Source organism: Ovis aries, chromosome 20, assembly GCF_016772045.2.
Source record: "Ovis aries strain OAR_USU_Benz2616 breed Rambouillet chromosome 20, ARS-UI_Ramb_v3.0, whole genome shotgun sequence".
In the NCBI taxonomy this organism is placed as follows: domain Eukaryota; kingdom Metazoa; phylum Chordata; class Mammalia; order Artiodactyla; family Bovidae; genus Ovis; species Ovis aries.
Genome location: NC_056073.1, coordinates 32,082,191 through 32,107,596, shown reverse-complemented (window position 1 = coordinate 32,107,596; position 25,406 = coordinate 32,082,191). Strand labels below are relative to the sequence as shown.

Here is a 25,406-nt window from a genome sequence, read left to right as displayed (position 1 = left end):
TGGGAAGGTGATCATTGGAACAATAGAACTCCTGTGAAAGATTCTCCCTTGCAATTATAGTTTCTTTGTAAGAAAGATGCACACATCGAGGTATGGTAATATAGGACCGAAAACGAAGCCAGGGCACTGCTGAGGCCTTCCTTGTACATTCCCATAACTATTAAGTTTAGAGCAGTGCTATTTATTGGAAGCAATGACTTTGGGAGAACTATTTCCTGTTAATTTTGCTTCTGGGTTAATCTGTACCTGTCCTTCCAGCCTGATCAACTGATATTTCCACTCTCAGTCCTGAGTAGTTTTTGACGAACAATCAATCCCCTTCTAGGCTATGCCCTGGGTATGGCTGGGCCTTGAATGAGTTACTTGCTAAACCTTTCTTGTCAATTATAAAAGAGAGATGGTAATAGCATTTGTATAAGATGATTGTGGGGATATGAGGAGCGCACAAAGAACAAAAACTATTCAGGACTGAAAGAGTGGAAACACCAGTTGATCACACTGGGAGGACAGGTACAGATTAACCCAGAAGTGAAATTAACAGGAAATATTTCTCCCGGAGTCATGCAATAGCTATAAAATGACATAACAACCTCCTCTTCGAATGACTGCTTTCCTACCAGCCACCCCCCTTTTCGTCACTATTTCTGTTAGTAACTAGTGATACCCCATTGCTGAATTCTCCTTCCCTCATGACAGCACCCAATTCATAGTTAATCCCTGCTTCTCCCAACATGGCTCTGAAAAAGAGTAACCCAACAGGACCAATCTCTGATTCCAAGACCCTCCTTCAGAGGAAACCCAAACCTTACAAGACACTCCGTCCTTTCTCTTCTTACAGTGGCATTCCATTGTACCCCCCGAGTGCCCTTTCTCCCCACATCAAGAAATCTGATGTACTCAGACAATAAGGCTATTCCCAGGAGTCTCTAACTAAAAAACTAAGTAATGGGCTTAAAATTTTTTTACATATATATATATATATATATATATATATATATATATATATATGTTTACATATACATGCAAGTTTAGCCTAGACTTTTAAACTCAGTCATTACAATGAGTATCTATTTTGACATATGTAATACATATAATCGGGGAACTTCCCTGGTGGCTCAGACGGTAAAGTATCTGCCTGCAATGCGGGAGACCTGGGTTCAATCCCTGGGTCAGGAAGATCCCCTAGAGAAGGAAATGGCAACCCACTCCGGTACTCTTGCCTGGAAAATCCCATGGATGGAGGAGCCTCGTAGGCTACAGTCCATGGGGTCGCAATGAGTCGGACACGACTGAGCAACTTCACTTCACAATACATATAATATCTATTTTCATACTGAATTGTGAAAATATTAGCTGCCTCTGTAAGGCACAAACGAGAGGCCACTATCATTTCTCTTTAGCATTTATTGTGCTCCTGCTACATGCCAGACACTATCATAAATACTAAAGATAAAATGATGTACTTTTAGTACAGCTTTCCAGACTTTATCTGATCTTTATATGCTGTTGGTTGGGACATCTGTTCTTACTGAACTGCACAATAAAAGACAAGGACAAACTTTTTTTTGAAGGTGGGACAAACAGGTCTAGCATGATTCAAGTACTTTCCATATCAGTGACAAAGATGCTGCTTACCACACTGATATATAAGAGTCTGAGTTGGAATTTCAACAAGACCGGAAATAAGGTACACAAAGCTACAATACTGAGAAAACCTGAGATTCAAAGTAAAAACTCAAACTCAAACAGGGGCCCTGTAATAACCTAGAAGGGTGGGAATGGGCAGGAGGTGGGAGAGAGATTCAAGAGGAAGGGGACGTATGTATACCTATGGTTAATTCATGTTGTTGTACAACAGAAATCAAACCAATACTGTAAACCAATCATCAATTAAAAATAAACATTAAAAAAAAGATACTGAGTAGTAGTGTCTTTATTCTTGCATTAAGAACTATGGCCTATGGAAAGCAGATGAAAAGTAGCTTTATTGTTTTTATTAACTTCTAACTTGTTTTTTAGATTTTGTCACTATAAGCAGTAAATGGGAAGGTATTTAACTTGGATGTTGAGTCATATTAAGGAAATGATACTCCTTTCCAGTTTTTAAAACAATTTAGTAATTATTTAATCGAATACACAATACTACATTTTTTTTTTATATGTAGCCTGTCACTTATCCAGATTTTTTTTTTTTTGGTAATATGAAGTGTGGTAGAGTTATTCTAACTCTTCTTTCAAGTGAATAAGCAGTTTGTGCCCCAAACATCCCTTTCCCACAAAAAATGAACTATTGCTTCCATAATCTATGCTAAAATTTTAGCATTAATTCTCATTTTCTTAAACAATTACCATATACACCTCTTTTCTATTGTGACAAACCGTATGTACACATTCAGTTTGTCTTTTTAAAGGTGTTTTGGATCTTAATTTTGACACTCCTGATGAAAACAAGGTTCTGCCACTTATTCCAATTATTTACCACCAGTTTTCCTTTCTGTATATTGAGGAAGTCAATTCCTGGTAATACTTGGCAGAGTGAGAAGTAATGTAAAAGCTGCTTTCTTCCACACAAAGGTGAAGCTGCGTTAGCTGTGGAGCCAGAAATAGGAAGCAGGGAATGACTTCAATTCCATCACGAGCACAAAAGCATGTTAACAGACTACAAACAAGCAAAAGGCTTTCTTTAGAGTATACCCTCTTATGGGGGAAAAAAAAAAGTTTCCTTAAAGCACACGTAGAAGTGTTCCTTATTTACCTCCTGAGAAAAATTCAGTTTTACAAGCAGTAAAACTAAATGTCTATTTCTCTTTACACATTTTTCCCTTAGGAAAAAAGCCCAATGCCTCTGGAAAACTGGCTTTAATCATTATCAAGCCTAACTTTGCCTCTGTTCAGTGACATAACTACAAACTCAAGTTTTTTTAAGTTAAGGAATTTTAAATCATGAGTTCATTTCTAGCTTACCAATTAGGCACTAACTGTTAACTGACAAAAAATCTGATGGACGATAACTATCAGATTATCTGGATTTAGGAAATAGTATTAAAGATCCAATCCCAAGGACTCTGTAACCTTTTTTTTTTTTTTTTTGAAGACTTACTTAAAATATAACTATTTTGGTACCTGATTTAAAAAATAAATCTAATATAAAGGCTAGTCCACAGACAAAATGTGGCCCTGCTTGAAATCCAGCCAGCAGCTACCAGCACTATTAACAGCTCTGGTAGCCATTGTGACCTTGCATTAAGAGGCCTCATGTTTTCAACACAGGTATGCTTTAGCTTAAATGAACATTAAGATTTAGTTCTGAAATCTGAGGACACAATCCACAAAACAAAATCACAGTAGTTTTTCCTTCCGTTACAATGATCCAGGTTATAATTCCTCCTTGGTAAACTACCTTTCCAGAACAAATAGAAATTTAATTGAAATTATAATCACAGAACAAAATCACTTCAAACATTTAAAACTAGTATTTGAAAAGCAGTTCACAATATTATATCTAAGTTGCACAGAAGACCCCAGTAATCACTGGGAAATCTACCACAGTCCAGTTTTTCCAGCCCAAGCAGGTCCAAACTTTGGGGAATAATGTGGCCACCTTCTGCTGCGGCTCTAAAAAATATTCGATCAAAACGAAGCTTACAAGTAGCAGCTATTCCAAGATTAGAGTTCATTTGTGTATCCCACGTATACTGGCAATGCTTAGGTTTGCCCAAAAACTCCCAGACATCCAAAATGTTGTTGGGTAAACCACCACATTTGGTAACCTGAAAAGAAAAAGAAAGAACTCTTTTCAGTCTTTTTTCCCTTAAATTAAAAAGGTCTTTATCATGACTGCATCTAAGTACAATTTGTCCAGTCAGAATGCCACAGATTATTTGTTGATACACAAATGCAAAACCGGGTACAACTAGATATTTTATAAAAGTATTTTACTGCATGATAACACGTAGGCAATGTAAAGACATCAAGAGAGCCAGAGAGGTCTGAAACTTGCCCTTTCTCTTCTAACATAAATAGATCTCTAATTTTGGGTATCGGATAAAACCCAGAAGACTGACAACCCATGGCCTCAGTTATTGTTATTAGTAGTTTTTAAAAAATGAACATAAGTGTAGAGAAGGCAAAACTGTTACTCTAAGCTATTTAGACCTAACCTAAATTTAGACGTATACCATTTTATACCATCTAATAATGTCAAATAGCTGCAGTTTTATTTGAAATTTACTAACAACATTAACTTTTCCTCCCATTCACTCTAGGATTTAAAAGAAACTTCTTGTGGTAAAGTATACATAAAATGTATGACATTAACACTACAGTTCTATGGCATAGGGTTCCAATTTCTCCACATTTCTGCCAACACTTGTTGTTTTTAAAAAAAATAATAGTCATGCTAATGACTGTGAAGTGGTATCTCATCTTGATTTTGATTTGCATTTTTCTCATAACCAATGATATTAAACATCTTTTCAAGTACTTATTGGCCATTTGTATGTCCTTCTTTGGAGAAATATCTTAATCTTTTGCCTTTTTAACTTTTTATTTTGTATTGGGATATGGTTGATTAACAATGTGATAGTTTCCAGTAAACAGAGACAGGATTCAGCCATGCATAGACATGTATCCATTTTCCCCCAAACTTGCCTCCCATCCAGGCTACCACATAACAGAGTAGAATTCCATGTGTATTTTACCTATTTTTTAATGAGGTTTTTTTTCTTTAATTGTAGGAGGTCTTTGTATATTTTGAATATCAATCACTCATCAGATATATGACTTGGAAATATTTTCTACCATTCCATGGATTGCCTTTCACTTCACTGATAATATCCCTTAATGCACAAAAGTTAAGTTTGATTAAGTCTACCTTGTCTATTTTTTCTTTTGTTCTCTGTGCTTTTGGTATCATATCTAAGAAATCACTGCCAAATCCAATGTCATGATGGTTAAAAAAAAGGTTGAAAAAAGAAAATCTCAGTAGGAAGAGTTAGGGAAAAGTAGGCTGGTCAAATCGTTGTTCTTCTCACCTTGTGACTAGAGAAACTGAAAATAAAGCGACCTTTGCTAAACTCTTCTAATATTATTTTCTCTACACCCCTCTTTTTAATCAACATATATTGTTTTGTGTTGTCCTTTTCATATGCTCTCTCTCTCTCTCTCTCTCTATATATATATATATATATATATATTTCACTAATAATGTAACAGCGTCTTCTGCCTCTGCTTTCCCTGTGCAAGGCAAGTAGTACAGAATATTCACTGAACTGCATCTGCAAGGCCACTTACAAATAATGAACAAATGAAGGTCCTAGTTTTAATAGCTTTAGTCAAAAGAAACCTAGGGGACTTCCCTGGTAGTCCAGTGGCTAAGACTCTGTGCTTCCAATGCAGGAGGCCCCTAAGTGATCCCTGGTCAGGAAACTAGATCCCACATGCCTCAACTAAGAGTTCGCATGCTGCAGCTAAAGACCCCACATACCACAATGAAGATTCAGTGTAGCCATGAACAAAATTTAAAAAAAAAAACACCAAAAACACAAGAAAATCTAAATGAATTTCCACAGCAACAAACTGCCCATAAACACTGAACTGACTTCATCACTCACTTCTTGATCCCTGAGATTTGTATCTCCAGCAAATATAACTGTAGCTGATCCTGGAGCCTCTTGCATTTTCTCTAAAACCATTTTCAACTGATTCATTCGTTCCTTAGCATGCCCTCTGGTGCTTTCCAAATGAGAAGTCATAAGGCAAAGTTCATTTCCTGACACACTCACCTGCAACAAGATAAATAAATGATGAGAGCTGGGAAAATGATCCACTGTTAACACTGAACTTTGTTAGCAGAATCAGTAATTATTCAATTGATTGGTTACATAGTAATATTTATTACAGTGAAACTGTATCATCAGCAATGAGCTTATCTCTAAAAGGTCAAAGAAGACTCCCAAAGAATACTGAGCAAGTACCCACTAATACTTCAAGACCTAACCCCAATGTCCGCTCCACTGTGAGCCCTTTCCCGATGTCCCAGGTCTCAGTGGCTCCCTCTTCTATCCTCCTACAGCACGCTGTAGACTGTTCATAAGGTCCCGCAGATTAATTGCAGCCCCATTACCTCTCTCCTACAAAGCTGTTCAATCATTTCAAAGCAAAGAAGGCTCTTTTGTTTTATACTATAGTATCAAGAGCCTGGCACATAGCTAATTCCAAGTAATGTCAATGAATGAATGATCAATGAATGAATGAGAATCACATACCATTTGCAATGAAGATACCAACAATGTAAGATCTGTCAATATTTCAACTAATTGCCTGCACAGTCAAGTCCAAATTCTTTTATGCTGGGCATTCATGATCTCTTATAATCTGGATCCAACCTACTTTACTAGCCTCTCATCACACTACCCCTCCTCTTTGTACCCTCTACACTCAACTGAATAGAATGCTCATTTCGAGCTGTACATGCCCTCTTTCATATAAACATACCCTGCTATTTGCAATTTGCACAAGTTTGCTCATGGTGGTTCTGCCACCATGTTCTTAATGTCTATATTTGATGTAGTCTTCAGGGCCCAATTCAAATACAACTTCCATCATGAAACCGTCACTAAACAATGTGGCTAAAAGTCATCTCTTCTTCCTCTAAGCTTTCAAGGCACATGATTACACCTCTCCTACAGCATTTATGCCTTTCCTTTATTTTAGTTACTATACATATAATCTCTCCCCTGCTAATACAGGAATTCTATGAGAGCAAGACCTATTTGCCTACTTTTTCAAAGACTCACAGAATGCAACACAGTACCAATTACAGTGCCTTTAATAAAAAACAAAAAAAAAAACTAGAAAGCAAATGTGGAATGTTAGCAAACGCATATATTAAGAAAATACCTAATGAATCAAGGATCATATTTTTCAAATTTGTCTATATTTGAAATGTGTCTAAAAAATTTCATTTATAAAGTTCTTAAGACTATTTAAAAGAATCTGGGAGGAGTAAATATTTCTCTAAATACAATGTTTTAATTTTTTTTAAGACATCATCAGGGAGCTATGAAAAAATTAGTTCATTCTTTTTAAGTCAATTTATAAAAATTACTTACATGCACACACAAAAGGTTTCTCATCATTTGCGTATTTGGAAAAGGAATAATTTCTTGGCTTTTAAACTTCACTCTGATTTCTTCAACATTATAGCTGTGAAATATCCTTCTTCATGACCTTCAAGTGTTTGTGGAAAAGAATGTACACTGAGAGGTCAGGGGTATTTGCAGTTTACCCCAAGTTCCCTACTAAAAATTCTATCTTAACAAACAGGTACAGAATTTAAATGGATCTACATCTTAAGAGTAAACTATTACTTCAGAATAGTTGAAGATGGCCAACCAAGTCCCGACATAATTGAAGTATGGAAGAAATACAAAAATGTAGCTGGAAATATAGAAGAAATACAAAAATAAAAATGAATTTACATAAATGCACCAAACAGTTAACGGTGCTAATACCAAATTTAAAAATTTGAAAAAATTTTGAAAGGCAAGAGTATAAGACAAATTGAGGCAACTTGATAGGAACTTACTTTTAACTCTGAAAGCACCAGAAAAATCATAGAAAATTTAGAAAGTAAAAACTTGCAAGAAGAAAAGAGAACAGAAGTGGAGGGGCAGTGAATAAAAGCTTCCAGGTTTCTCAGAGAGCAAAGCAGATGGAGAAGGGGTGACTGGTTTATCAGAATAGAGGGAAACCAGGAAAAGAAGAAAAGGGAGAGAAGGGAGGAAGGACTGGAGAGGGAGGGGCAGGGAGGAGGGCAGCAGACTAGGAAGACAGCAGCTGGGCAAGGCAGCAGGAGGAAGGGAGGAGGGAGACGGAGGGAGGAAAGGAGAAAGAGAAAAAAGAATTTTCTAGAACCGAAGGTTATGAACCTCCAGATTGAGAGGCCCTATGATTTTTTTAGTATCAGAGAGTGTGACTTCTTTTTCTCAAGCTTACTTTCTTTGTGCTTTTCTCCCCTATGTTCCAATTGTTTAACTTTCATTTATCTCTCTCCTTGACTTGTTTTTCAAAAAAAAAAGACAAGTTAAATAACATAAAAACTGTCACCTGTAATAATCCTGTAACTACTTGCTTTCTTCTTTAGGTAGGCATAATATGGGGGAATAACTTCCTGTAGAAATATCACATCCGGGCTGTACCTAATTAAACACATCAATTCATGATAAGTACCAGGTATACCATTTCATTTGCAGCTACCTATTAGGAAAATACCACAGCATAAAAGAAACACAAAATTATAGTCCTCTAGGACACCTACTATTCGATGTTTACATTGATCTTTGATAACTATAAAATGAGAAAGATCTGTGTTACTTAACACATAATACTGTAAAGATCAAATTAAAATATATATATACATATGACAACTCTTTAAAGTCAGAAGAACTGGAATCACTGACTGCAGACACCCAGTAATATTAAGAGCTTCCAATTGTCTTATACTCTAATAGATGCCTGAAGTGTTGTCTCTTTCTGTCCTCTTGAAACAGTTTTTATCCATGATGAAGAAAATGGAGCTCCGAGCTCCAGAGAATTGAAGTGGCTCTCAAGTGGTTCCACAGGGTCACAGAGCCAGTGTGTGGCAGATACGGATCACACTGGCAATTTTCTTTTCACAATAATAATTACATAACAAGTTTAGTAAGTAAAACAGTACCAGAAGGCTTCAAACAAAAGTTAGTGTTCCCTCTGAACCCCAACCCACAGTCCTGCTCCCAGAGGCAATCACTGCCGATTCTTTCTGATATTCCCTATGAGAGCTGGCTCTGAAGTCAGGACCAATTGCAAAGCCCATAACCTTGATCTACTACCCTCCTTGTAGGCAGGTAAGACACATTATCACATTATCATGAAACAGATGTAATAATACTTACAAAGCTAAATAGGAACACACCCCTCGAGCCCTCTCTAGCAGATTGTTCATGTCCAGTCCATCAATATTCCAGGTAATGAAAGAGAATACGCTGCCATCTTCTTGCTGGACAGTTTTCTCTTCAGATGCGCTGGTTTTAGAACTAATGGAATCATTTGTTTCTTCCTTCGTTAGGTCAACACTGGCAAGAGCAGAATGAAACACAACTCTGCAACTAATCTAGAAACTGATTAACTTAAAAATCATTTTTCAAATCTTTGTGGCCCTCATTTTACAGGTAAGTAAAATTCTCTTGCTGAAATTGTATTTATGTTATTTTTACTGCAATTCACAATCAATTTTGGATTGTGACCCACTGGAGAAAGGAAAGGTTTGATATGTCTAGAATGTGAAGTTATGTGGGCCTATGAACAAAGCTAGCTGAGGAGATGGAATTCCAGTTGAGCTATTTCAAATCTTAAAAGATGGTGCTGTGAAAGTGCTGCACTCAATATGCCAGCTAATCTGGAAAACTCAGCAGTGACCACAGGACTGGAAAAGGTCAGTTTTCATCCCAATCCCAAAGAAGGGTAATGCCAAAGAATGCTCAAACTACCGCACAATTGCACTCATCTCACACGCTAGTAAACTAATGCTCAAAATTCTCCAAGCCAGGCTTCAACAGCACGTGAACCATGAACTTCCAGATGTTCAAGATGGATTTAGAAAAGTCAGAGGACTCAGAGATCAAATCGCCAACATCAGTTGGATCATAGAAAAAGCTAGAAAATTCCAGAAAAACATCTACTTCTGCTGTATTGACTACGCCAAAGCCTTTGACTGTGTGGATCACAACAAACTGGAAAATTCTTCAAGAGATGGGAATACCACACCAGCTTACCTGCCTCCTGAGAAATCTGTATGCAGGTCAGGAAGCAACAGTTAGAACTGGACATAGAACAACAGACTGGTTCCAAATTGGGAAAGGAGCATGTCAAGGCTGTATATTGTCCCCCTGCTTATTTAACTTCTATGCAGAGTACATCATGAGAAACACTGGGCTGGATGAAGCACAAGCTGGAATCAAGATCGTCAGGAGAAATATCAATAACCTCAGATGACACCACCCTTATAGCAGAAAGTGAAGAGGAACAGAAGAGCCTCTTGATGAAGGTGAAAGAGGAGAGTGAAAAAGCCGGCTTAAAACTTAACATTCAAAAAACTAAGACCATGGCATCCAGTCCCATCACTTCACGGCAAATAGATGGGGAAACAATGGAAACAGTGACAGACTTTATTTTCTTGGGCTCCAAAATTACAGCTCCAAAATTAAAAGACGCTTGCCCCTTCGAAGAAAAGCTGTAACTAACCAAAACAGCATTAAAACGCAAAGACATTACTTTGCCCACAAAGGTCTGTCTAGTCAAAGCTATGGTTTTTCCAGTAGGCATGTATGGATGAGAGAGTTGGACCACAAAGTTAGTTGAGCGCCATAGAACTAATGCTGTTGAACTGCAGAGTTGGAGAAGACTCTTGAGAGTCCCTTGGACTGCAAGGAGATCCAACCAGTTAATCCTAAAGGAAATCAGTGCTGAATATTCAGCTAAAGCTGAAACTCCAATACTTTGGCCACCTGATAACAAGAAATGACTCACTGGAAAAGACTCGGACGCTGGGAAATACTGAAGGCAAGAGAAGAAGGGGACGACAGAGGATGAGATGGTTGGATGGCATCATTGACTGGACGGACATGGGTTTGAACAAGCCCCGGGAGATGGTGATGAACAGGGAAGCCTGGTGTGCTGCAGTCCATGGGGTCGCAAAGAGTTGGACACGACTGAGCCACTGAACTGACTGACTGACACGCCTGGAAGTTTTGTAGGGGTAGGAAAAGGAGAGGCAGTGGTCAAATCGTGGGGAAACCTGTAAGGCATACGGACTTTAAGAGCAAAAACCATTATCCCGGCCGGCCAGCAGAGAGTAAACAAACAACAACGGGAAGCAAGGAGACTTCCAAGCTACCATCTTCAGTAGAGGATTTTGTGTCTCATCCATTTCGAAACGCTCACTTACGTATGCCCTACACCTGGAGTAAAAAATTACATTTCTGATATTTCTCCCTAGGACTCCAAAGTACATCCGAAGTGACACAGCCTGGACTTCTCGGGAGAAGCGTGAGTCCCACTGCTGGGGCAGGTCTCCTCTACACCAACCCTCCTTCCCCGGCTACTCACACGCGCCGCCTGACTCGATGGCAGGTCCCGGATGCTCAACGCAACCTGGTACCCGACTGCCTTCGCCCGAACGGGTCCCCGGCCCGTCGTCACTCACCAGGACTTGGGCTCAGAGGGGTACTCGGGACGGCTTTCTGAAGCGCTCTCCTCCACGGCCGGCTCGAAGTAGGAGTTCAGCGCTCTCTGCAAAACAAAGACACAGGGATGGGACGTACGCCTGCATCACCAAAGTGAAGAGCTGGCAAGAGAGAAGCAGCGAAAGCTTACTTCCATCTCCCAGTCGTTCTCGGCCAGGTAGCACTGAGCCACAGCGGCGTCGCAACTCGCGACCGAAGCAAACTCCACACACAGGAGTTTCCGCTTCTTCACCTCGGGCTCCCCCTCCTCCAGCTCCGCCTCCGGCCCAGCCTCCGGACCGCTGTTCCGCTCCATCGGTTCCCCGCACCTTGAACCTGGCCCGGAGATGGTGGGGTGGGTGGTGGAGGGGGCGGGGACGGTCAGACGCCAGACTCTGCACAGGGGCCCAACGCCCGCGGTGCTGGCCCATCAACCACCACCCGCGGGGAATCACCCTCGCCTCTCAGAAGACGGCAGAGCGCCTGCGCAGCAAGAAAGTCGGCCCGGGATGGCGAGGGCCAAACGGCGCATGCGTGCGCTGTCACAACGCGGCTGGAACTTCCGTGACGAGGTGGTAGACGTCAGTGCGCCCGCTGCCGGTGTGCGGGACAGTTGTGGCGGGGGCTCTCGACGGCGGACGCGGAACGCTCTTCGGGTCCAGAAGGCTGTTGACCTTGTTCTTTTGCGAACTTCGGGGCTCCCTTGCTCTTCCAAGACTCAGTCTTCAGTGGGGCCTGGAAGCCGGCAAACGGTCCACGATGATCTGGATGAAGAAGGCAAAGACTCTGCTGGAGTCTATAACGCACTCAGGCAAATTCAAAAATTTCGATAGAAACCTGGAAAAGGTATTAGAGGCGAAGGCGCGGTTTCTCACGAAGGGAAAGAAAGCGCGCTTCTTGGTTCGTGGGTAAACGCTGTATACGTAGTCTCTGGCTAGATTCTTTTGGATTGAGTCCCTAAATTCACCTTAGTAGTAATGATTACTGCTTTGATGGAGTAGAGTTATGTGGTAGGTGTGCCTACGTTAATCTGTCGGTTTTATAAGTCAGCAAAATGGGTTTATCTCAGGAATGGCAGAGGAGTTACACGTTGGGACTCGCAAACTGAGGCTAACCATGGGCAAGTCCTCAGCTGTTCTTCTATAGAGAGAATAGGAGACAGTTGAGAGGGGCTGTTTTGAACAAGTTCCTTGGAGGAGAGGAGAGTCGGGTTTGTGGTGATGTCTCATTGGTTGAGTTGCGGAGGTTTCTTAGCTTGTTGCTGATAAAATCTTCGTTTTTCCTGCTGGGATTTATAAAGTAAACTGGGAGGAGTGGTAAGTGGGGGAAAGTTCCCCCTTTAGGGCCTCACGACCCTCTTTGGAAGGAGGTGTTTTATAATAATAATTTTATAATCACAACATTGTATAATTAAAAAGAAATGTTAAATTAATTTTAGAAAATAGTTTAACATAAATATTTTAACATGTAGTCAATACAAAGAGGGCTAACTTTCTGTACTCTGAAATCTCGTGTGAACTGTACACTTAGAGCACATCTCAGCTCATACTAGCTGTGTTTCAAGTGCTCACGACTGACAGGTGACTATCCTATTACCTGCACAGGTTGGTCTCATGGTAGGTCCTCTGTGTGTTTATTTGATCAAAAACGGATTTTGCAGTTGTTTCCTGTGGCCGGATTTGCTCAGGCTCTATAGGTTTATGCATAGTGATATGTAAATCTAGTCATGAACATGGTTTCTTTTACTGTGAGTATTAAGGTAATGTGATCTAGACCAGCGGTTCTCAATCGGGGGTGATTGAGCACAGTGGAGGGATGCTGCCAAACATCCCCAGTGCACAGATTCCCTCCCCCTGTCCCCACAGCAGAGAATGGCCCAGACCAAATGTCAAAAGCGCTGAGATTTTGAAAACTTGACTTAAAACCGTGCTCTTAATCATTCACTTTGACCTAGGTCAAAACTAGATAAATTGCTACTCTTATTCTATATACATATAAACCATGTCTTTGCACTGGACTTAGACTTGGCTGTTCAAATCATATGATTTCTTTCTCTAAATCTCTGGTTAATAATTCTTTAAAGTCTCTTTCTTAATGAAAGAAGTGTAGTTTTTGTGCCTTACGGGATCTTGACTGATAAAATCACTTTACGTCAAAAACTTGTCCTTTTCATGATTTAAATATGACACCAGAGATTCTTCAAGGCAAGAAATGCTCTTTTAAGTACAGGATTTTAAAATGCAAGATTACTGTTAAACTGGAGTAAAAGATGTACATGGTCTCTCAGACACACTTGTCCTCTTACCCCACTGCTTTTGTAAAGACTAGAAGGAATAATGTTTCTGGGTGAAAGAAGCAAGTGAGATGTACAGAGCTATTGTCAAGTCTGCCCCATTACCCACTCCTACAAAGTCAATGAATCAAGTACAAAACCACTGGAAAATTTGGCTGATAATATTCCAAAGAGGATTTTGTTTTTGGGACAGACGTTTGGAGATAGCATATAGAATCTGATAAATGATGGTGATTTTTTGTCCCTCTACAAATGATCTGTTGAATAAAGCAACTTGAAAATTAGTTCTGGTATAGATGTTAAGTCAATGTATGAGATCATACATTGCACTTCATTTTAGCCTGTCCTCTTTAAAAAAAAAAAACCTCTGTTTTATCAGTGTTTATAAACACCCACAAAACCTATCTTTTATAAAACACTGATACAGAAAGACTAACACTCAAAGTCCTGATCTTGCTATAAGATCACTTTTAAATCAGTCAACAAACTAAGTACTATGAGATTATAAAGAAATACCCATCGACTTCCCAGGTGGCACAGTGGTAAACTATCCACCTGCCAGTGCAGGAGATGCAGGTTCAGTTCCTCAGTTGGGAAGATCCGCTGGAGGAGGAAATGGCAACCCACTCCAGTATTCTTGCCTAGAAAATTCCATGGACAAGAGGAGCCTGACAGGCTACATTTTATGGCGTCTCAAAGAGTCAGACACGACTGAGAGTGTGCACATACACACACACACACACACCACTCTACCCGTCACAGTTCCTCACCCTCCAGGAGTTTATCATCGAGGAGAGGAAAAAAGTGGGTTCCAAGGAACAGTCCCATCAGATGTGCCCTGAGGGGGAAAAAAAGTCCTCCAAATAATTTCAGAAAGCACGGATGTATCCCCGTTTTTAGAATTGTGGTATAATACACGTTACCACATGGGGCTTCCCTGGTGGCTCAGACAGTAAAGAATCTGCCTGCAATGCAGGAGACCTGGGTTCGATCCCTGAGTTGGGAAGATCCCCTGGAGGAGAGTGTGGCAACCCACTCCAGTATCCTTCCCTGGAGAACCCCCGTGGACAGAGGAGCCGGCTGGCTAGTCTTTGGGGTCACAAAGAGCCGGACACGACTGAGCGCACACACACACAACATAAAGTTCACCATCTTAACCATATTAAAGTGTTCAATTCAGTAGTAATTCTTGCATTCATGTAGTTGTACAACCATCACCACCATCCATCTCCAGAACACTTTCCATCTTGCAGACCTGGAACTCTACCATTTAGGCAGTAACTTCTCATTCCCTTTTTTCCCCAGCCTTGCCAACCACTATCTATAGTCTGTGTCTCTGAATTTGACTACTCTATGTACCTCGTATGAATGAAGCCATTGTATCCCTTCTATATATTAAAGCTTTCAACTGCTGCTGCTGCTAAGTCGCTTCAGTCATGTCCGACTCTGTGCCACCCCAGAGACGGCAGCCCACCAGGCTCCCCCTTCCCTGGGATTCTCCAGGCAAGAACACTGGAGTGGGTTGCCATTTCCTTCTGCAGTGCATGAAAGTGAAACGTGAAAGTGAAGTCACTCAGTCGTGTCCGACTCTTAGGGTCCTCATGGACTGCAGCCCACCAGGCTCCTCCATCCATGGGATTTTCCAGGCAAGAGTACTGGAGTGGGGTGCCATTGCCTTCTCCAAAAGCTTTCAACTAGTTCTGCAGTAAAGAAACATGTTTCACCTTATCATGTTTAAGTTACTTGCCAATGGAACTCTCACCACCATAATAACACATGTGAAAGTATATACTTCAGGAGTCTCAGGTGAGATCTGGAAATAACCAGGTGAAATCCAACACACCAAGAAATAAGGGCAGGCAGTTCAGAAGCCAGGTTAAATTGTATCAAGTCATCCTTGTGGAAATGAGAGGTAAAGTGTAGGTGAGTGAGCTGTCTCAAGAGGAACAGCACAGACTAGAGAGAAGCATTAAGGATTTAAGACTGAACCCACAGGACATACAGGGTTGAGAACAGTAAGTAGCCTTTGAAGACAATAGAAATGGTTAGGAAAGTAAGAATAGACCTTAGTAGAAAAACTTTGAGGCTTTTGCTCTACCACAAAAGGACAGTGATATTAAAGTTTATCAATGTGATATGCCTACAGGTATACCTGGAATACTGTTTCTCAGGGAACAGATTAGACTTCTTTGTTGCTGTTTGATTTGTGATTTTATCATAATGGGCTCATCATATTTACATTCGTGCAGGGCATCACTCCTTCCTGAGAAGGACTCTATTCCAGTTCTACATACTCAATTAGCTGCAGAAATTCTCTCCAAGTTTGTGCTTTCCCTCTTGAGAGAAGATCTGGAGAAGGGAAGAGACATCACCTCAGTCCTCAGTCTATTAGCCCCTTTTCCAGGTTGAAAGCAGCAGAGGAGCTGTAATAGAGAGAAACCTTGCCAACAAGATTATTGTGACTATAGACTTTCATAGCATCTACCTTTGTAGGCATTCCTGAATGATTCTATAAAATCTGCCATTTACCAGCCTTTGGGGAAAAATATTGCTTATAACCCTGCTTAGCACATCTCTCATCACCATCCCCACCCTGCCAGTGAACATGAGTGGAATGGTACTTCAGCGGGTTAAATCTTCAGGGAATATTTCAACTCTTCTGAGCTGTTCCCTAGTGCTTTGTTTGCCTCCCTCGGCACCCGTTTGTTAACCTTTTGCGTTTGGTCTTCTCTGACAGTCTCTACTGGTTCCTCAGTCAGTTTAGTCGCTGGGTCATATCCGACTCTTTGTGACCCCATGGACTGCAGCACACCAGGCCTCCCTGTCCATCACCAACTCCCACAGTTCACTCAAACTCATGTCCATTGGGTCGGAGATGCCATCCAACCATCTCATCCATCTCATCCTGTCATCCCCTTCTCCTCCTGCCTTCAATATTTCCCACCATCAGGGTCTTTTCAGATGAGTCAGTTCTTCGCATCAGGTGGCCAAAGAATTGGCGTTTCAGCTTCAGCATCAGTCCTTCCAATGAATATTCAGGAGTGACTTTCTTTAGGATTGACTGGTTGGATTTCCTTGCAGTCCAAGGGACTCTCAACAGTCTTCTCCAGCACCACAGTTCAAAAGCATCAATTCTTCGGCACTCAAGCTTTCTTTATAGTCCAACTCTCACATCCATACATGACCACTGGAAAAACCATAGCCTTGACTAGATGGACCTGTGTTGGCAAAGTAATGTCTCTGCTTTTTAAAATGCTGTCTAGGTTGGTCATAGCTTTCTTCCAAGGAGCAAGTATCTGTTAATTTCATGGCTGCAGTGACCATCTGCTGTGATTTTGGAGCCCCAAAAAGTAGTCTCTCACTGCCTCCATTTTTACCTTTATCTTTCAGTGTTCTTTTCAAGCTTCCCTGGTGGCTCAGATGGTAAAGCATCTGCCTGCAATGCGGGTTCCTGGGTCAGGAAGATCCCCTAGAGAAGGAAATGGGAATCCACTCCAGCACTCTTGCCTGGAAAATCCCATGGACGGAGGTGCCTGATAGGCTACAGTCCATGGGGTCGCAAAGAGTCAGACACCATTGAGCGACTTCACTCAAGGGAGGCAGATTTACTTAGTGGACCTGAGTCTAATGGAGACAAAAACACTGTCTACTTGAAAGATTTGTGAGGACTGAGATGGTGTCTCAGGGCCTGTAAGACATGCATATACATTTCTGAGCATGGTCTCTAACACAAAGTTAGCCACAGTTAATAACCAAATAAATACGTGTGCTCCCTACAGCCTGTATCTTGCCTGAAACCAAAATCTTTTTTTTTTGTTTAAAGAGTGTCCTCTTCTCAGCCACATTTGTCAACAGGTAGTTTTCCATTGGTTTCTTCCCCCACAAGATATGTTTCTTAGTTCTGGGAAGTTGGGTAGCAAATCAGTCTTCTGATTCAAAAGAAGAATCAGTCTTCATTGTTATCTTCCATTGGTTTACTTATTCTACTTAGGGAGACAAGAACTGGCAACACTAGGGATTCCCTGATGGTCCAGTTTTTCACTCCTGAGGACTTGGGTTCAGTCCCAGGTTGGAACTAGGATCTCACAAGCTGTGCAGCAGGGTCGGAAAAAAAAAAAAGAATTGGTAACACATAAAAGTATTTCTCTGCCATATCAGAGTGACTAGTGCAAGAGTATTTCTATTCCAGTATGCACTTTCAGCCAATTTTGTATCTTAGTATACCCTTTGGCCTTTCAAGTTGGGTGGGTGGGTTTAGTCGCTCAGTCATGTCCAACTCTTGGCAACCCCATGGACTTGTGGCCTGCCAGGCTCCTCTGTCCATGGAATTCTCCAGGAAAGAATACTGGAGTGGGTTGCCATTTCCTTCTCCAGAGGATCTTCCCAACCCAGAGATCAAACCAGGATCTCCTGCATTGCAGGCAGATTCTTTTTTATTTTCCATATGATCTCACTTTATGTGGAACTAAGAAAAATAAAAGACAAACGGAGCTCAGAGATACAGAGAACAGTTGGTGATTGCCAGAGGCAGGAGTGGCTGGTGGACAAAAGGTGAAGGAGTCACAAGGTACAAACTTGACAATATACAACCTTGTGGTACTCCTTTTCCAATTTTGAATCAGTCTGTTGTTCCATGTCCAGTTCTAACTGTTGCTGCCTGACCTGCATACAGGTTTCTCAGGACACAAATGAGGTGGTCTGGTATTCCCATCTCTTTAAGAATTTCCCACAGTTTATTGTCATTCACACAATCAAAGGCTCTAGTGTAGTCAGTGAAACAGAAGTATATGTTTTTTCTGGAATTCTTTTGCTTTCTCCATGAGCCAGGGAATGTTGGCAGTTTGTTATCTGGTTCCTCTGGGCAGGCAGATTCTTAACCATCTGCACCACCAGGATGGGGCCGAAGATCAGTATTAAAATCAGTATTCTTCAGTAGAAAGTCAACTTGACATTTCTTTACTTTTTGTCATCCCAGCCATAGTTAATCAAATGGAACACTAACAGCTGACCTCTATTAAATACACTGTACCTTGAAATGACACGAAACTACCTTTGGTGACTTGGAGAAGGAAATGGCAACCCACTCCAGCATGCTTGCCTGGAAAATCCCGTGGACAGAGGAGCCTAGCAGGCTACGATCTGTAGGGTTGCAAAAAGTCAGATGTGACAAAATGCACACGCACACACGCACCCACCTTTGGTGACTCTGAGGCTTTCCTGAACTGCCTAGCTTTTTCAAACTGTCTTTACCTGGCTAAATTCTGTCCATCCTTCAATCTGCAAATAGTTTCACAGGATGCCTTTCCTAATGTCTCTTCCCTGAAAACGTACTTGGATGAGTAAGATCCTTACTTCCAGCAACCTGTATTTATCCTGTCGGCAGTCATTCACTGAACTGCACTGTGCGTGTATTGTTCCTGTAGACTGGAAACCCCTTAAGAGCAGAGATTGGATCTTGTTCATCTTTAGACTGCAGTGCTTCCCAGTCTAGTAAATGCCCTAGTAAGGTGAGTTTTTCTCTTGGGTCTCCTTGGCGTGCATTAGTTTATGAGGACATCTGATGGCTAGATCATTTCTTGAATGATAATGATCCCATTCTAACATTCACTTTTCCATTGACTTACCTGTTAAGCAAAACATGACATATTATTTAGAATGGTTTGTATTTTATGGTTCTGTTTCTGTTTTATATCAGGGCCTTCTAGGGGATAAACAACAGCAAACACGTTAGTTTGTGAAGTTCCAAAATGCCTTCCTGGTGGAAGTATAAAAGCCGCTGTATATATCTAGAGATTCTACGGTTAGCGACAAGGGAGACTGGGAGAAGGATAGACTTAGACCTGAATCTCAATTCTGTCATATTCTTGGTGATCTTGAGAGTAAACCAGTCTGAATTTAAATTACTACAAAATGGAAACCATCTCTCCCTTATTACATAGTGCATGGAAAGACTGGCACAGTGCCTGACTTACGAAAGTGCTCAATAAATGGTAGTTATCTAAAATCGAATCGTTTAATGCATGAGACACCCCTCCCTCCCCGAAATACAGCAGACACCTCACAGTCATCCATGTTCTGTCTGAAAACCTCTAGTGACAGCAAGAATTACTGCACTGCATGCAACACGTTCCGTTCACAGTTCAGTTCCGACTTCTAAATGTCAATTTAAATAGTAAATTAAATAGGCTATAAGAAACACATTTCTGTTATTTTTGTTTCCTTTATAAACATGTTTGATATAACATTTTAATTTCATTGTTCCTCATTTTATCTTTCATGTAATTTTTTCATTATGATACTATAAATGGGGCAGGACCTTAAAAGCAGCAATTTAACTTTGCTGGATTCTATTAAACTGTTTTTATACTAAAATAGGTTTGTGGTATAAGCTTGTTCTCATAATATATTGAATTTCTTCCAGCCTATTTTAAAAATTGTTTTAAACCATTCATTATGAAGTCATTCTAAAAATTACTTTGTGCAGTAACTAGTAAGATATAGTTGCCCCGTTGTGTCCGACTCTTTGTGACCCCATGGACTGTAACGTACTGGGCTTTTGCATCCATGGAATTCTCCAGACAAGAATACTGGAGTGGATTGCCATTTCCTCCTTCAGGGGATCTTCCTGACCCAAGGATAGAACTCGGGTCTCCGGCATTGGAGGCAGACGCTTTAACCTAAATCTACAATGGAGTAACAGATCACAAGGACCACCTGACTTTGTTAGTGCAAAATTTCTGAGAAGACATTAAGAGATGCCAGGTTGCTGTACATAGAGCTCCAAAGCTCAGATGGAAAGTTTGATTTCTGCAGAAGAGTGGAGATTAAGAAAGCTACTCCTATTTTTCCCTATTCCTTTCTTATTTCAAAACAATTTACTCCAGAGTTCATTTCTATCGAGAGAGACTAGTAGCTTGATTTTCAGTTTCCGAATCAACTTTTGGGGGTGGCTTGGTTTAATCCAATGACAGTTCTTGGTAGAGCTGTTTGTGCTTTTCTAATACCACCAAATATTCAAAATTCTCTTTTTTTCTTTTTTAACACTTAGGTGACTCTTGTTTCTGCTGCCCCTGGGAAAGTGATTTGTGAAATGAAAGTAGAAGAGCAGCATACCAATCAATTGGGCACTCTCCATGGCGGCATGACAGCCACCTTAGTGGACGTCATATCAACGCTTGCTCTGCTGTGCACAGAAAGGGGTATGCCCGGAGTCAGTATTGATATGAACATAACGTACGTATGCAAACTGCACCCCAAATAACTTTTTTCAGTGTGATAACTCATTTCAAACAACTGAGACTACACACATTTATAACAGAAATAGAGCATGAGTTTCCCTTATCTGGTCATCCCCAAGTGCAGCTACAGATTTGCCTTAAAAACATTGCATGGTTTTAGAATCTGGAACTAAAGGGATTTCTAAGTACAGTATATATTAGTAATAATAATATAATCAGGAATATATACTCAGTGATAAAGGGAAGTCACGTGAACATTAGGAAGCATCACTATGAACAAAGATAGTGGAGGTGATGAAATTCCAGCTGAGCTATTTCAAATCCTAAAAGACGATGCTGTGAAAGTGCTGCACTCAATATGCCAGTAAATCAGGAAAGTCAGCAGTGGTCACAGGACTGGTAAAAGTCAGTTTTCATCCCGATCCCAAAGAAAGGCAATGCCAAAGAATGCTCAAACTACCACACAATTGCACTCATCTCACACGCTGGTAAAGTAATGCTCAAAATTCTCCAAGCCCAGGCTTCAACAATACTTGGACTGAGAACTTCCAGATGTTCAAGCTGTATTTAGAAAAGGCAGAGGAACCAGAGATCAAACTGCCAACATCCACTGGTTCATAGAAAAAGCTAGAGAATTCCAGAAAAACATCTATTTCTGCTGTATTGACTACACCAAAGCCTTTGACTGTGTGGTTCACAATGAACTATGGAAAATTCTTCAAGAGATGGGAATACCAGAACACCTCACTTGTCTCCTGAGAAATCTTCATGCAGGTCGAAAGCAACAGTTAGAACTGGACATAGAGCAACAGACTGGTTTCAAATCAGGAAAGATGCACGTCAAGGCTGTCTATTGTCACCCTGTTTATTTAACATATATGCAGAGTACATCATGTGAAATGTTGGACTGGATGAAGCTCAAACTGGAATCAGATTGCAGGGAATATCAGTAACCTCAAATATGCAGATACCACCACCCTTATGGCAGAAAGCGAAGAACTACTAAAGGGCCTCTTGATGAAAGTGAAAGTGGAGTGAAAAAGCTGGCTTGACACTCAGCATTCAAAAAACTAAAATCATTGCATCCAGTCCCATCACTGCATGGCAAATAGATGGAGAAACAATGGAAACAGTGACAGGCTTTATTTTCTTGGGCTCCAAAATCACTGCAGATGGTGACTGCAGCCACAAAATTAAAAGATGCTTGCTCCTTGGAAGAAAAGCTACGACCAACCTAGACAGCATACTAAAAAGCAGAGACATCACTTTGCCAACAAAGGTCCATCGAGTCAGAGCTATGTTTTTTCCAGTAGTCATGTATGGATGAGAGCTGGACCATAAAGCAAGCTGAGCACTGGAAGAACTGATGCTTTTGAAATGTGGTGTTGGAAAAGACCATCAATTATTCCACCTAAGCTACAGAAGATATCATTTTTGTTGGAAGGGGAGGCAGAAGTTAGGGTGGGAAAGCCAATGTTTTTTGACATGCTGCTGCTGCTGCGTAAATGATGTGAGTCATCAGGTTTCAATCTAAATCTTTCCTTAGGCTAACTTAACATTTAGTCTGTCTTTACTATAGAAATGAGCATACAGTAAGCAAATCACAAGACTAAAATGCAAAGGGTCTTTTGAGATTAAAATGAACAAAAAGAACTGCTACGGCATTGAAGCAAATACTCAGTTCTTCCCTTATTCCATGTGATGAGGGTTAAGACGGCCTGATGACCCTGCTTTGCCTCAAGACTGTTAGGAGCAGAGATCTTCCAACCTAGCACGGCACTTCATGATCTTCCAAGATACTGCTATTAGAACCATAAAGCACCTTTAATAAGCCAAACATAATTTTGACCTTTAAAGTCTGTGTAGCCGAAGTTTTGGCCGCAATCAAGAGCTGCCTGAGATCCAAGAGGGCCTTATATTAATTCCTTATGCTGCTACTGCTGCTGCTAAGTCACTTCAGAGGTGTCCAACTGTGCGACCCCATAGATGGCAGCCCACCAGGCTCCCCCATCCCTGGGATTCTCTAGGCAAGAACACTGGAGTGGGTTGCCATTTCCTTCTCCAGTGCATGAACGTAAAAAGTCAAAGTGAAGTCGCTCAGTCGAGTCAAACTCTTAGCGACCCCATGGACTGCAGCCTACCAGGCTCCTCCATCCATGGGATTTTCCAGGCAAGAGTACTGGAGTGGGTTGCCATTAGTTGTTTTAAAATCATTTTAGAGCTGAGTAACCTGTGCATATTGATAACAAAACAGCAAGTATTACCTCACATTGGAAGTTAAGCAAATTAAATGAAAGCTTGGGGGAATCTTGGCTGCAGGGCTGGGGAGCAGTTGAAAACCCCTGTATTTATGGGAAAACAAACTTGTGTGCATGTAAGGAATCAGTGAGAGAGAACTTGGGTCAGGACCTGCCATTCAAATTAGAAAGGACAGAAAGTTTACTGATATTATTCTTGAACTATCGAAAAAAAAAATAACATAAGAAGGCTGTTATGAGATGCACTCAACTTTCTTTTAAAAACCATTGTTAACTAAATTTAAATATTTCCTTTCAAGGTACATATCACCTGCTAAAATGGGAGAAGACATACTGATTACAGCACATGTTTTGAAGGAAGGAAGATCAATTTCATTTGCTTCTGTGGATCTGACTAACAAGGCCACGGGAAAATTAATAGCACAAGGCAGACATACCAAACACATGGGAAACAGACCATCTGAAGGCTAAGTGAAGCCGCCCAACAATGAGTGTCCAGAGTAAACCTGACTTGGACAAATGTAATTTTCAAAATACCACAACTAGAAGTAGCCAAGAAATAGTCTTTGGGGAAGATGCCAGAGATCAAGTGGAATACACGACGGGGGGTTGTCTATATTCTTTGATTTCGAGTTAAGTTTTAGTCTATAATCATACGTGATACTTGGATGAAAACACTCTTAGCTCAGAGTGTTTTGAAAACAGGTAAAGCAAAGCTCACAGGACCATTTGAGGTAAGAGTACCTCAAAACTAAAACCTAGTATCGAGCTAAAGGTCAAATCAATGATTAAGCTAAAGGTCAAATTAATGATTAATCCTTAAATTGTAGGTCCTTCTCAGCTCTAAAATGCTACATGTTTTTTAAAAACCCAATTCCAAGATTATGGAACTTCAAAGCAGATGAACCACAGGCCACACTAAAAAAGAGTGAGCAGTTCTCAGTAAAGTTTAAGGCAAAGCAGATTAGTGATAAATAGCCCACCTCAGCATTAGTATATTTTATAGTGGTGGTAGTGGAGTACAGAATTCCCTTTTCTAGTACCTAGGATAAAGCCATGCAGATCTTCAACCTCCTAATGCTTGGTATTAGAAAGACCCAACTTCACAAATTGTTTTAGTCAATTTCTCAAATTTCTGTCAACTGTGGTTTGGTTTCTGCATATTTATAATTGGTTTCTGCATCAGGGTCTTAGTTCTAACATTTCACAACTGATGATCATAAAGAAAGGGAGTAATTTCCTTTGGAAGCTGGAAACAGTTAATAGTTAAAGGTTGATGATTATTTGGTTATATTAGAACACACATCAGAATACATATAGCCCTGTTTGCTGAAGGGCAGAAGCAGACTTGATAATAGCAGTGAGCACATAGGAAACCCAGATCTAGTATTGCCTATGAAAAGTAACTTGGTATCCTTGGAGAAAGAGCTGATTTCAGAGCTGGGGGGTGGGGTAGGGAAATAACAAGACGAACCTATCTTGTATTTGAAAGTCAGGAAGTGCTCAATAAAACAAGGCGTGAAAATTACATAGCAGTGTATGACACAGAGAGCTCAAACCCAGTGCTCTGTAATAACAGAGGGGTGGGAGGTGTAAGTGCATGAGGGAGGAGACATGTATACCTATGGGTGATTCGTGCCAATGTATGGCAGAACCCACACTATTGTAAAGCAATTCTTTTCCAATTACAAATAAACAGTATGTCACTGAAAAGAAATGAGTGCATACCGTTTAGGTAACAATAAATGGCTGAGACAGGAGAGCTCTTCCTTGTTGACAGAATGCTGGCACATGTAGAATAAATATAAAATAGTAACCATAAAATGGGGAAATAGGACACCACCTTCACCAATGAACGTGGACATCAATAAAGAGCACACGAGCAGTGTGTTCCTGGATATTAACTTCAGGGGGTGTAACATCACTCACAATGGGCAATGACCAGGATACCTAATCCAAATTTAACCACAAAGGCAATCACTCAAATACCAAATAAAGACATTGTTTTTTTTAAAAAAAATTGGCCTGAACCCTTCAAAACTTGACTATGGGGGCAAGTTTGTAAACCTTTGCACCTAGTTCCACTCAGGGCAGTTAGGTAGAGTTTAGAACAGTCCCTGACCATCAGAAAGTGTTCATTTCAAGTAGATTCCAATTGTCAATTGATCAGAAAACATGGAAGTGCATTGTGAATAAGAGTATTTTTGTCTTTTCCACAAAGCCAGGTATAAGGCCAGGACGGTAATTGTTACAAGCGGACAAAATGTCTTTGATTCCCATTCCTGTTCAAATTACAAACCCAACTTTGCTTCTGAGTTTACAGCTTAGCCATGGGCTAAGGTCTCAATAACAG

At 40.6% G+C, this 25,406-nt stretch overlaps 2 protein-coding genes across 2 annotated transcripts; one reads left to right on the top strand and one right to left on the bottom strand.

Moving 5' to 3' along the window:
- Positions 1-1,915: 1,915 nt before the first annotated feature.
- LOC114109662 (tyrosyl-DNA phosphodiesterase 2-like) lies at positions 1,916-11,730 on the bottom strand. The gene is given in 8 exon segments (XM_027958962.3): positions 1,916-3,770; positions 5,613-5,783; positions 7,113-7,189; positions 7,192-7,230; positions 8,110-8,201; positions 8,937-9,116; positions 11,246-11,331; positions 11,416-11,730. Coding segments are annotated over 8 exon segments (1,092 nt in total). The 5' UTR covers positions 11,581-11,730; the 3' UTR covers positions 1,916-3,488.
- A 118-nt stretch (positions 11,731-11,848) lies between these two features.
- LOC114109597 (acyl-coenzyme A thioesterase 13-like) lies at positions 11,849-24,770 on the top strand. The gene is made up of 3 exons (XM_027958615.3): positions 11,849-12,110; positions 20,606-20,790; positions 23,353-24,770. The coding sequence occupies exons 1-3, from the start codon at positions 12,024-12,026 to the stop codon at positions 23,522-23,524; spliced, it is 444 nt and encodes a 147-aa protein (XP_027814416.1). The 5' UTR covers positions 11,849-12,023; the 3' UTR covers positions 23,525-24,770.
- The last annotated feature ends 636 nt before the right edge of the window (positions 24,771-25,406 follow it).